General features: G+C 59.9%; 1 protein-coding gene and 1 long non-coding RNA gene across 2 annotated transcripts; both read left to right on the forward strand.

The window, feature by feature from the left end:
* Positions 1 to 1,299: 1,299 nt before the first annotated feature.
* LOC144678569 (ubiquitin carboxyl-terminal hydrolase MINDY-2-like) lies at positions 1,300 to 7,291 on the forward strand (the record flags this gene model as incomplete). The annotated part of the gene is made up of 4 exons (XM_078538314.1): positions 1,300 to 1,442; positions 2,570 to 2,752; positions 5,236 to 5,379; positions 7,162 to 7,291. Coding segments are annotated over 4 exons (596 nt in total), but the record flags the coding sequence as incomplete, so codon positions are not given.
* An 881-nt stretch (positions 7,292 to 8,172) lies between these two features.
* LOC144678570 (uncharacterized) lies at positions 8,173 to 9,982 on the forward strand. Its single transcript, XR_013576130.1, has 2 exons — positions 8,173 to 8,328; positions 8,711 to 9,982. It is a non-coding gene; the product is annotated as an uncharacterized LOC144678570 (long non-coding RNA).
* The last annotated feature ends 2,721 nt before the right edge of the window (positions 9,983 to 12,703 follow it).

A 12,703-nucleotide genomic window follows, 5' to 3' on the forward strand; every position in this document is an offset into this window, starting at 1 on the left:
AAGCACTCCACAGACAGTGGGCTGGTCAGTGAAGGTGAGGCAGTTAGCAGCACGTATGCCAGTGGTTTTCCGCTGTGGGTGTTGGGGCCGGACAGGGCAGACTCAGCCTCTCCTCGAGCATCTGCAGCCGGGAATGATGTGGGTTCCACCCGTCCAGCCTCACTGGGACATGTCCACTGTCCGCTCTGGCCCCACCGCCCGCCAGTGGTGCTTCGGGTCATTCTTGGAGTTTATTGCCCAGCTCCGTCCCTCCCCCACTGCCCACAACCCTGGGAGAGCAGCAGGCGGTCTGACTAGAACAGCCCCTCCTGGCGCTGAGGACAGCCCGGAGACCCTGCTCCTGGTTGCCATCCATCGATAACCCCCACCCCCCCCCGACCGTCACCGCACAGAGAGCGGGAGTGGGTTTAGAAACGATGCCTCTTGCAGTTGAATTTCTCATGGAGGCTGGACGCACAGTCTCCCACAGTCTCCCTATCTGGCTGAGACTAGTTATGATGCCTCCTGCAGTTGGATTAACGGCTGAGCCTGGCCGTGGTGCCTCCTGAAAATGGATTTCCAGTTCACACTAGGCTTGATGCTTCCCCCAGTTGAATTTCAGGCTGATACTGGATGCGACACTTCCCCACCACCCCACCCCGCCCCGCCCCAGTTGAATTTCCGGTCGACACCAGATGCGACTCCCCCTCCCCATCCGTTGAATTTCCAGTTGGCACTGGCTGTGACTCCTCCCCCAGTTGAATTTCCAGTCGACACCAGATGCGACTCCCCCTTCCCATCAGTTGAATTTCCAGTTGGCACTAGCTGTGACTCCTCCCCCAGTTGAATTTCCGGTTGACACTAGATGCGACTCCCCCTCCCCATCAGTTGAATTTCCAGTTGGCACTGGCTGTGACTCCTCCCCCAGTTGAATTTCCGGTTGACGTTAGATGTGATTCCCCCTCCCCGTCAGTTGAAATTCCAGTTGGCACTGGCTGTGACTCCTCCCCCAGTTGAATTTCCAGTCGACACCAGATGCGACTCCCCCTTCCCATCAGTTGAATTTCCAGTTGGCACTAGCTGTGACTCCTCCCCCAGTTGAATTTCCGGTTGACTCTGGAAGCGAAGCCTCCGGCAGTTCAATAGCCGTCCAGAATCGCCTCCTCTCGCGACGGTTTGCAAGTCGGGTTGGCTGTTTGGCTCTGCTGCTGCCGATGGGGTGGGGGTGGTTGAGGGGGGTGGTGTGGGAATTGAGGGAACTTGGCCAAGGATGGCGGGAGGCAAGGGAATAGGTTTGACCTTGTTTCTGTTCTGGTGCAGGCCTCGTAGCCGAACAGTTCCTGGACGCCACGGCCACCCAGCTGACCTATCACGGCCTCTGCGAACTGACAGCGGCAGCCAAGGAGGACGAGCTCTGCGTCTTCTTCAGAAACAATCACTTCAGCACAATGATTAAACACAAGGTGAGGACCTCGACCGGCCTCCTGACCCTTCCCGGGAGCTTCCCCGTCCGCGCTCGTTTCGGCCCCAGCTCACTGAGCTCATCCGCTACGTCAGCCTCACTCTCCCACTTCGCACCCATCCCCCCCCCCCCCCACCGACACCCGACACCTAACCCGGGCCTGCACTCCCAGTGCGGGTAGTGAGGGAGTGCCGCACTATCGGAGGGTCAGTGCTGAGGGAGCGCCGCACTGTCGGAGGGTCAGTACTGAGGGAGCGCCGCACTGTCGGAGGGTCAGTACTGAGGGAGCGCCGCACTGTCGGAGGGTCAGTACTGAGGGAGCGCCGCACTGTCGGAGGGTCAGTACTGAGGGAGCGCCGCACTGTCGGAGGGTCAGTACTGAGGGAGCGCCGCACTGTCGGAGGGTCAGTACTGAGGGAGCGCCGCGCTGTCGGAGGGTCAGTACTGAGGGAGTGCCGCACTGTCGGAGGGTCAGTACTGAGGGAGTGTTGCACTGTCGGAGGGTCAGTACTGAGGGAGTGTTGCACTGTCGGAGGGTCACTACTGAGGGAGTACCGCACTGTCGGAGGGTCAGTGCTGAGGGAGCGCTGCACTGTCGGAGGGTCAGTACTGAGGGAACACAGCATTGTCGGAGGGTCAGTGCTGAGGGAGTGCTGCACTGTCGGAGGGTCAGTGCTGAGGGAGTGCCGCGCTGTTGGAGGGTCAGTGCTGAGGGAGTGCCGCACTGTTGGAGGGTCAGTACTGAGGGAGAGCCGCACTGTCGGAGGGTCAGTACTGAGGGAGTGCCGCACTGTCCGAGGGCCAGCACTGAGGGAGCGCCAGTAGCGAGGGAGTGCCGCACTATCGGAGGGTCAGCGCTGAGGGAGCGTCGCGCTGTCGGAGGGTCAGTAGTGAGATGCTGTCTTTCAGATGAGCAATGCCTGCTGCAGTTCAATAGCCGTTCGGATACCCTGGTCTTGCTGGTGGAGACGCTGGAACAGGGGTTGGCCCTCGCTCTTGTGGCGGAGTGGGTTCGGAGGAGGAGAAGCTGACACGTGGGCGGTGAGGCCGGTGTTGTTGTTTTGTAGCCTGCCTTGACCACCACTCTGCCCATCCTCACGGTGCTTTGTGCCCTCTTCTTGCCCACAGGGCCACCTGTACCTGCTGGTGACTGACCAGGGCTTCCTGTCCGAGCAGAAGGTGGTGTGGGAGAGCCTGCACAACGTGGAGGGAGACGGCAACTTCTGCGACTCTGAATTCTGCCTCAGCCACCCCTCGGGCCGACAGCTGTCTTACACCGGCGCCCGGGCCCCGCAGGAGCAGATCGACCAGGTGAGGATCACGCCGCCTCGACTGACACCCCCCACCCCCGCCCAGGCCCCTTCAAAATTTCACCTTCTTAGCGTCACCTCACTCAGCTGGAGATTCAGCTCAGGTCATTGGGTCTCTCTCTCTCTCTCTCTCGTCTCTGGGTCAGGAAGTCGAGAGTTCGAGTCCCCACTCCAGGGACTCGAGCCCCATAATCCAGGCCATGTGTCCGACATTACAAACACTTCCCAAAAACAAGTCACTCATTGGCTGTGAAACACTTTGGGACGTCCTGAGGTGACGGAAGGCGCTAGGGAAATGCAGGCCTGTTGTACCCTCTGGTAATAACATTTCAAATTCTCATTCTTGGTTTCAAATCTCTCCTAGGCCTCCTCATCCCCTCCCTATGTCTGTAACCCCCCTCCGGCCCCTACACCCCTTCCTATCTCTGTAACCTCCTCCAGCCCCTACACCCCTCCCTATCTCTGTAACCCCCTCCGGCCCCTACACCCCTCCCTATCTCTGTAACCTCCTCCAGCCCCTACACCCCTCCCTATCTCTGTAACCCCCTCCGGCCCCTACACCCCTCCCTATCTCTGTAACCCCCCTCCGGCCCCTACACCCCTCCCTATCTCTGTAACCTCCTCCAGCCCCTACACTCCTCCCTATCTCTGTAACCTCCTCCAGCCCCTACACCCCTCCCTATCTCTGTAACCTCCTCCAGCCCCTACACCCCTCCCTATCTCTGTAACCTCTTCCAGCCCCTACACCCCCTCCCTATCTCTGTAACCTCCTCCAGCCCCTACACCCCTCCCTATCTCTGTAACCCCCTCCCTATCTCTGTAACCTCCTCCAGCCCCTACACCCCTCCCTATCTCTGTAACCTCCTCCACCCCCTACACCCTCCCTATCCCTGTAACCTCCTCCAGTCCCTACACCCCTCCCCATCTCTGTAACCTCCTCCAGCCCCTACACACCTCCCTATCTCTGTAACCCCCTCCAGCCCCTACACCCTTTCCTATCTCTGTAACCTCTTCCAGCCCCTACACCCCTACCTATCTCTAACCTCCTCCAGCCCCTACACCCCTCCCTATCTCTGTAACCTCCTCCAGCCCCTACACCCCTCCCTTTCTCTGTAACCTCCTCCAGCCCCTACACCCCTCCCTATCTCTCTAACCTCCTCCAGCCCCTACACCCCTCCCTATCTCCGTAACCTCCTACACCCCCTACACCCCTCCCTATCTCTGTAACCTCCTCCAGCCCCTACACCCTCCCTATCCCTGTAACCTCCTCCAGTCCCTACACCCCTCCCTATCTCTGTAACCTCCTCCAACCCCTACACCCCTCCCTATCTCTGTAACCCCCTCCAGCCCCTACACCCCTCCCTATCTCTGTAACCCCCTCCAGCCCCTACACCCCTCCCTATCTCTGTAACCCCCTCCAGCCCCTACACCCCTTCCTATCTCTGTAACCTCCTCCAGCCCCTACCACCCTCCCTATCTCTGTAACCTCCTCCAGCCCCTACACCCCTCCCTATCTCTGTAACCTCTTCCAGCCCCTACACCCCTCCCTATCTCTGTAACCTCTTCCAGCCCCTACACCCCTACCTATCTCTGTAACCTCCTCCAGCCCCTACACCCCTCCCTATCTCTGTAACCTCCTCCAACCCCTACACCCCTCCCTATCTCTGTAACCCCCTCCAGCCCCTACACCCCTCCCTATCTCTGTAACCCCCTCCAGCCCCTACACCCCTCCCTATCTCTGTAACCCCCTCCAGCCCCTACACCCCTTCCTATCTCTGTAACCTCCTCCAGCCCCTACCACCCTCCCTATCTCTGTAAGCTCCTCCAGCCCCTACACCCCTCCCTGTCTCTGTAACCTCCTCCAGCCCCTACACCCCTCCCTATCTCTGTAACCTCCTCCAGCCCCTACACCCCTCCCTATCTCTGTAACCCCCTCCAGCCCCTACACCCCTTCCTATCTCTGTAACCTCCTCCAGCCCCTACCACCCTCCCTATCTCTGTAAGCTCCTCCAGCCCCTACACCCCTCCCTGTCTCTGTAACCTCCTCCAGCCCCTACACACCTCCCTATCTCTGTAACCTCCTCCAGCCCCTACACCCCCTCCCTATCTCTGTAACCTCCACCAGCCCCTACATCCCTCCGAGATCTCTGCGCTCCTCCAATTCCAGCCTCTTGCCCATCCAACGATTCCCATCGCTCCACCATAGGCGGCCGTGCCTTCAGCTGCCTGGGCGTCCCTGAGCTCTGGAATTCCCTCCCTAAACCTCTCCGCCCCTCTCTCTCTCTCTGTCCTCCTTTAAGACGCTCCTTAAAACCGACCTCTTTGACCGAGCTTTTGCTCACCCTGTCCCTAATATCTCAAGTGACTCAGTGTTGGATTCTGCCTGATCGCGCTGCTTTGAATCAGCTTGAAATGTTTTACTGGGTTAAAGGCGCTATATAAATGCCTGGTCACAGTTCATTGTCGTGTTGTTGTGCTCTGTAGGATTATATGGTAGCTCTGTCACTGCAACAGCAGCAACAGGCCCCGGGAGACATCAGTGACGTGGAGCTTGCTAAGAGACTGCAGGAGGAGGAGGACCAGCAAGCGCTGCAGTATCTTCAGCAACAGGAACATGACGCCCAGCTGGTAAGTCCCCACACTTCACATGCACAGGGTTACATTCAATTTCCCAGCACAGAGACAGGCCATTCGGCCCCTCTGCCCCATGGTGTTTCTGCTCCACATATCCTTCTATTCCTTTCTCCCTCATGTGTTTATCCAGCTTCCCCCCACTTCAATCCATCTCCGCTATTCACCTCAACCATTCCCTGTGGGAGCGAGTCCCACATTCTCCCCCACTCCCCGTGGGAGCGAGTCCCACATTCTCCCCCACTCCCCGTGGGAGCGAGTCCCACATTCTCCCCCACTCCCCGTGGGAGCGAGTCCCACATTCTCCCTGCTCCCCGTGGGAGCGAGTCCCACATTCTCCCCGCTCCCCGTGGGAGCGAGTCCCACATTCTCCCCCACTCCCCGTGGGAGCGAGTCCCACATTCTCCCCCACTCCCCGTGGGAGCGAGTCCCACATTCTCCCCCACTCCCCGTGGGAGCGAGTCCCACATTCTCCCCCACTCCCCGTGGGAGCGAGTCCCACATTCTCCCCCACTCCCCGTGGGAGCGAGTCCCACATTCTCCCCCACTCCCCGTGGGAGTGAGTCCCACATTCTCCCCACTCCCCGCGGGAGCGAGTCCCACATTCTCCCCGCTCCCCGTGGGAGTGAGTCCCACATTCTCCCCACTCCCCGCGGGAGCGAGTCCCACATTCTCCCCGCTCCCCGCGGGAGCGAGTCCCACATTCTCCCCGCTCCCCGTGGGAGCGAGTCCCACATTCTCCCCCACTCCCCGTGGGAGCGAGTCCCACATTCTCCCCGCTCCCCGTGGGAGCGAGTCCCACATTCTCCCCGCTCTCTGGGTAAAGACGTTTCTCCTGAATTCCCCATCGGGTTTATCAGTGACTGTCTTATATTGATCATCCCCCCTAGTTCTGGTCTCTCCCCCCATGAGTGGAAACATCTTCTCTCCGTCGACCCTATCGAAACCCCTTCCAGAATTTTAAAGTCCTCGATCAGGTCACCCCCTCAGCCTCCTCTTCTCTAGAGAGAAGAGCCCCGGCCTGTTCAGCCTTTCCTGATGGTTGTAACCTCTCTGTCCTGGTATCATCCCTGTGAATTGTTCCTGCACCTTCTCCAGCCTCTCAGTATCCTTTTTTATAACAGGGAGACCAGAACCTGTGGCAGTAACTCCGAGCGCGGTCTAACTGAGGGCTTTATATATGCCTCTGTCACCACTTCTCTGCTTCTCAGCTCTACCCTCCCAGTGTTTGGTTTGTGTCTCGATGGCCGTATCAACCCACCTCGCTTTGAGGTGCAGGGGTTTTCCATAGAGTAAATACAGAGAAACCGTTTCCACTGGGCAGGAGGGTCGGTAACCAGAGGGGGACACAGATTGAAGAGAATCGGGGAAAGAACCAGAGGGGGAGATGAGGGGAGTTTTTACACAGCGAGTTGTGGTGATCTGGAAGGCGCTGCCTGAAAGGGCGGTGGAAGCAGATTCAATAGGAACTTTCCAAAAGGGGGGGAATCGAATAAAAACTTGGAGGGGAAACATTTGCGGAACTGTGGGCGAAAGAGCGGGGGGGGATGTGGGACTAACTGGACAGATCTCTCAAAGAGCCAGCACAGGGACGATGGGCCGAATGGCCGCCTCCTGTGCTGCAGGGTAACCTGCGGACGCCCGGGGATTGCAAAGAGGGTGGGGTGGGGTGGGGGGTAGAACAACTTTAATAATCGCAGCAGCGGCAGCATCGCACCCCCACCCCCACCGCTTCACCTCTCCAACCTTGTGTTCTGTGGTTTGTCTCCCGTCTTGCAGCAGGCACCCGCAGCGCGCCCAGCAGCGGGCGCCGGACGGCCGGGCGCGGGCGCTGGACGACAGGCGGCGGGCGAGAGGAGGCCGCAGCGGGAGGAGAAGACGGGCAAGGACTGCGCCATCCTGTGAGCCGCCATCTCGCTGGGACGGCGGAGGCTGGGGTGGGGGGGGGAATCGTCTCTCTCGGCCTGCGGGCTGCTCCTCCGCTAGACTGACACTCCCCCCCCTCCCTCCCGCCCGCCCGCAACCCGCAGCCACGAAACACTACAAGCACCCCCTCCCCCAACCCTCCCCCCACCCCCTCCCACCCCACGAGGAGTTGACGAGGCTGTTTTGTTTTGAGTGTGTGCCCGTCCCCTCTCTCACTGGGACGTCGGACATGATATTTGCCAACTTTAAGCTCGGCCTATTCCTGCTCTACCCCCGTCACCTTAAAACTCCCCCCTCCTTCTCTCCAAGTACCGTGCCCCTCGCCCACTCAATCCCTCGCCCCAATCGCTCCCTCCCCCCTGCCCCCCTCGCCCCCTTTGACCCCACACTCCCTCTGACCCCACACTCCCTCACCCCCTTTGCCCTCTCGCCCCCACGCTCCCTCACCCCCTTCGCCCTCTCGCCCCCTCACTCCCTCGTCCTCCCCGCTCATCGGTCAGCCAGCGGGGAGAGCCCATTACCCGACTGGACCACTCTGGGCCCGTCCATCGAGGTGGCCATTTTTATGTGGTGGACGTCGGCGGGAAGTTATTTTTTTTAAGTGTGACGAGGCCGGGGTGGGGGTTTAAAAAAAAATATTCGTTCACGCGTCCCGGAGATTAACCGTCCATTCCGGCACCATCCAGGATCACCGGCGTTTCCCTTCCCCGTGAAGTGTAGATGGTCTGTTTTCCGGTTCGGTCAGCGCCCGGCACGTTCCAAAATGGCCGCCTCTTCCCCCCCCACCCCACCCCCCTCTCTGTTGGCGTCTCTGGTGTGAGGACGAGGTAAACATCGTTCATTCGGAGAGCGAGGGCTGTGGTGGGGGAGTAAAATGAGGCTAATCTCACACCCCCCACCCCGCCCCCACCCCCTCCCCGCATTCGTGCCAAAGCGAGAGGTGAAACAATTGGGTGCCTTTGGCGAGGGCGCAGCGGCCTGAGAGGGGCCGGTGGGGGGTTCAGGGGTCACGGGTTCAGAGTTCAGATCCCGTTCCGACCCCCCCCGCCCCCCCAGAGCGTTCCGGAAAGCCGCACGAGGGGACTCCCGAGCGGCGAGAAAGGAGAGAGAGACCATCGCGCGTCCCACTGACCGCCGTCCAGTAGAGGGACGCTCCCTCTGCCTGAATATGTGGGTTCCCCAGGCCCCAGGCGAGGCCCAGGCTTTGTCGGGTCTCCTCCCTGCCATGGCCCCCACCCCGTTCCCCGCCACCCTCGACGGGAATGAGAAGGGAGGTAAGATCAGCCATGGAGCAGGGGTGCGGAGTTGGCTGCATCTGATCTCTCTTCCCCCCACCCCCACCCCTGCCCTCCTGGAGGGTGGGGAGGAGCTTAATGCCCTCCTGGGCCTGGCGAGGCTGAAGGGGCCCCCTCCGGCCCAGCTACCGTGCAGCAGCAAGCGCTCGGCCACCAGGCCCGGGCGGGGCATTAGCGAGACCTACATCCCGCTTCCGGGATACGGAGACGGAATGACCCGGAAGGTCAGGGGCTCCTGTCTCCCTGCACAGGACCTGCTACAATTCTTCAGCCGAGAGGGAAGTGGAAATCTGGAACTCTCTCCCCCTGAAAAGGTTGGGGTGGGGGTTTGTTGGGGGAGGGGGCTCAATTGGAAATTGCCTGAGAGATGGATAGAGTTTTGTTGGGTCGGGGGGGGCGGGTTGAGGGTTACAGAACCAAGGCAGTTAGATGGAGTTAAAATACAGGTCAGCTCTGATTGGTTTGAATAGAGGGGCTGAATGGCCTCCCCCTGCTTCTATGTAACCAGCCCGACAGAGGTTAAAGGGTCTCTTCCTTCGCTGCTGTAACTGGCCCGGGAGGGGCTGAATGGCCTCCTCCTGTTCCCGTGTCACCGGCCCGGGAGGGGCTGAATGGCCTCCTCCTGTTCCCGTGTAACCGGCCCGGGAGGGGCTGAATGGCCTCCTCCTGTTCCCGTGTAACTGGCCCGGGAGGGGCTGAATGGCCTCCTCCTGTTCCCGTGTCACCGGCCCGGGAGGGGCTGAATGGCCTCCCCCTGTTCCTGTGTCACCGGCCCGGGAGGGGCTGAATGGCCTCCTCCTGTTCCTGTGTCACCGGCCCGGGAGGGGCTGAATGGCCTCCCCCTGTTCCTGTGTCACCGGCCCGGGAGGGGCTGAATGGCCTCCTCCTGTTCCTGTGTCACCGGCCCGGGAGGGGCTGAATGGCCTCCTCCTGTTCCCGTGTAACTGGCCCGGGAGGGGCTGAATGGCCTCCTCCTGTCCCTGTGTCACCGGCCCGGGAGGGGCTGAATGGCCTCCCCCTGTTCCCCCACCCGCCCTCTCTCTCAGGGGTGGGGAATGATCTGTAGGTTCCTGATTTCTGTTGGTTAAAGTGCACAGGGGACGCTGTACATGGCTGGCCTGGTCAACCCTCAAGATATCGACTCAAAGCAGAGATTCCTCGCCTGTCCACCCTCGCAGCCCACCGTCCAACTCTCCCTTTCCCCTCGCCCCTCGCTCGCTCCGTCCGCCAGACTGCTCATAGTGCACAGGTTTCCCAACTAGAATTGCCTTTTGGAACCATGCGAGTGTTCACTTTATGTTTGCCTAAAGATCCTGGGTTTGGTTTTGCCAGATAATGTGTATGTGTATATAACTGCAATAAACCTGTTGGGTCTAATCCTGTGGCCTTCTGTTGTTCCATTATTGCTAGAAAGGAGGGTTCGAACCTCCCAACCAGTCTCCCCCAGAGAGGAGTCCCAACAACCAAGCTCAAAGCCAAAGGGGCTATTCAGCCCCCTCTTGGGCCTGTTACACGGGAACAGGAGGAGGCCATTCAGCCCCTCTCGGACCAGTTACACGGGAACAGGAGGAGGCCATTCAGCCCCTCTCGGACCAGTTACATGGGAACAGGAGGAGGCCATTCAGCCCCCTCTCGAACCTGTTACACAGGAACAGGAGGAGGCCATTCAGCCCCTCGAGCCTGTTACTCCATTCAATCCAATCATGGCCGATCTATATCTTAACTCCATTGAACCCTTCCTCCCCCCCGATTCCATCACCCTTAATTCCCTTAACCCAGCACAATCTATCCGTCTAGCTGATTCTCCCTCCCGCCCTCCCTCCGCTTGTCAGCTCCACAGATAATGGGCAGGTTGGAAATGGTTTTTTTTTGGGATTGGTAGAGCGAGGCTGAGAGAGTAACCGCTCTATTATTCCACTTTTTTCAAGAAAGGCTTTCAGAATGATCCCGCCAAGGGAATTCGCCTGGCCTTTCTGTAGCCTCATCACCCCCCAGAAAGTTCCACAGCACCTCCCGCAAACAATCTCAAAATGACCCACATCACCTGCTTTCTCAGTGATATTGGCTGAGGGATAAATATTGGGCCCCTAGGGCGATGGTAACTGCGCCCCACCCAGCCCCTCACTGAGTGCCATTCTGTTGTTGCTAGAAATCGAGTACCCTCAGCACTGACCCTCCGACAGTGCGGCGCTCCCTCAGTACTGACCCTCCGACAGCGCGGCACTCCCTCAGTACTGACCCTCCGACAGTGCGGCGCTCCCTCAGTACTGACGCTGCGACAGCGCGGCGCTCCCTCAGTACTGATGCTGTGACAGCGCGGCGCTCCCTTAGTACTGACCCTCCGACAGCGCGGCGCTCCCTCAGTACTGACCCTCCGACAGCGCGGCGCTCCCTCAGTACTGACCCTCCGACAGCGCGGCGCTCCCTCAGTACTGACCCTCCAACAGCGCGGCGCCCCCTCAGTACTGACCCTCTGACAGCGTGGCGCTCCCTCAGCACTGGCACTGGGAGTGTCGACCTGGATTACGGGGCTCGAGTCTCTGGTGTGGGGAACTCAAACTTCCAACTCCGAGACGAGAGAGAGCGAGCGACCGACTGAGTGAGTGGGAACCCTGACCCTCTCTCCCCACCCTCTGAGCAGGAGAGAACCACGCACGAGCGTCGCTTCCCCCTGTAATAACCCGGATGGTGTAACTGAGCTTGGGTCGAGGGTCAAAGCCAGGGCTCTCGATGAACAGTCCCACCAGGGCAGAGGCGTGTGTCACCGTGTGGCACTGCCCGCGTCCTGGAACCGCTGAGGTTCGGGCGCCCAGGGAGAGAGCCAACACCGCACCAGAGGAACACGGAAAATCCACTCTCCGTGACGCAGAACCAAAAGAGGGCGTCAAAACCATCCTGCGGGACGATCGGCTCTCCGGACCGGGTAAGAGTTCGCCGCCGCATCTCGCCAACGGGCCCAAAGCTGCCCCCAGTCTACGGACAGACCAAGGGGCCCCTTTGAGCAGCGCGGCGCGTGAATCTTGGCGCTGGTGCGACGCCGGGTCACGTCCCTTCGGACGGTCCGCCGCGGGCACAGACCCGCACTCCACCCAAACCCGCGCTCGCGAAACCCCCAAAACAAAAACGTCGACCGGGAGCTGGGATTCCGCGATCGGGCAGCACCTGCAGAGCAATCCCAAGTGCGCTAATAACTACACTAACAACCCAAACCTAGGGATGATCAGCCGAGCTGGTAAACACGCCTCATTTACACCAGATAGAAGCAACGTACATTCACACACAGGGGGTCGGGTCCCTGCCAACGAAAGGAACACGCTCAAGCCTCGCGCCTTATTTGAATTACCCCGGAACTTGGGGAGCCTCTAGTTCCCCTGTTGCTGTCTCCATGGTAACGCCTCAGCCAATCAGCAACCCTTTCTCCTGCAGTATAAATTGGGGTGAGTGTTTGAAATTTGGCCTTCGTGTGTTTGTCCTGGTGAGTGCAAGATGAGAAACTTCAGCGACACGTCTCTCTTTTCAGCAATCGATTATTATTATTATTTTTTTTTTTGTCTCTGTTATTAATAAAAACGATAACGTGGGGCAGGCACTGATGCAGCAGGCAGGGTGGTCAGTCTCGATGTGGCGGCCGGGGATTGTGTGAGGAGTGGGAGGAGTGCGGGGAGGAGAGGCTCCTCCTCTGACGGCAGACTCTCGGCCCGGTGCGGCTCTCCGCGCTCAGCTGGACTTTGCGGCTGACCGTTAACATCGGCCTCGCGAGTCAGGGCGGGGCGGAGGAGCTGGGGCGTGGGTTGATGGTGGAGGAGGGGGTGTTGACTCACAGTCCATGCAGTGACCATCTCTGTTTCCCGACTCTCGGAGGTTGGGGGGCCGCTCGCCCTCTCCCTCCTCCCTGCCGCCAGTCACGCCCGCCACACATCCCCCTGTCCAGAGAGGCAAGCCACGGATCCAGTGCCCCTCCCCATTCCCGATCCGGCTCTTCCGCTCGGGTCCCCTCTGGATTCATATCTTCTCCACGTAGTTCCCGGGCAGCAGACCTTCCTTCCCTCGGATTCGGCCGACCCACCAGCCCGATGGATCTGCAGGACGGGAGAAAGGGG

The sequence above is a fragment of the Cetorhinus maximus genome, unplaced genomic scaffold (assembly GCF_964194155.1).
Source record: "Cetorhinus maximus unplaced genomic scaffold, sCetMax3.hap1.1 HAP1_SCAFFOLD_4666, whole genome shotgun sequence".
Taxonomy (NCBI): Eukaryota; Metazoa; Chordata; class Chondrichthyes; order Lamniformes; family Cetorhinidae; genus Cetorhinus; species Cetorhinus maximus.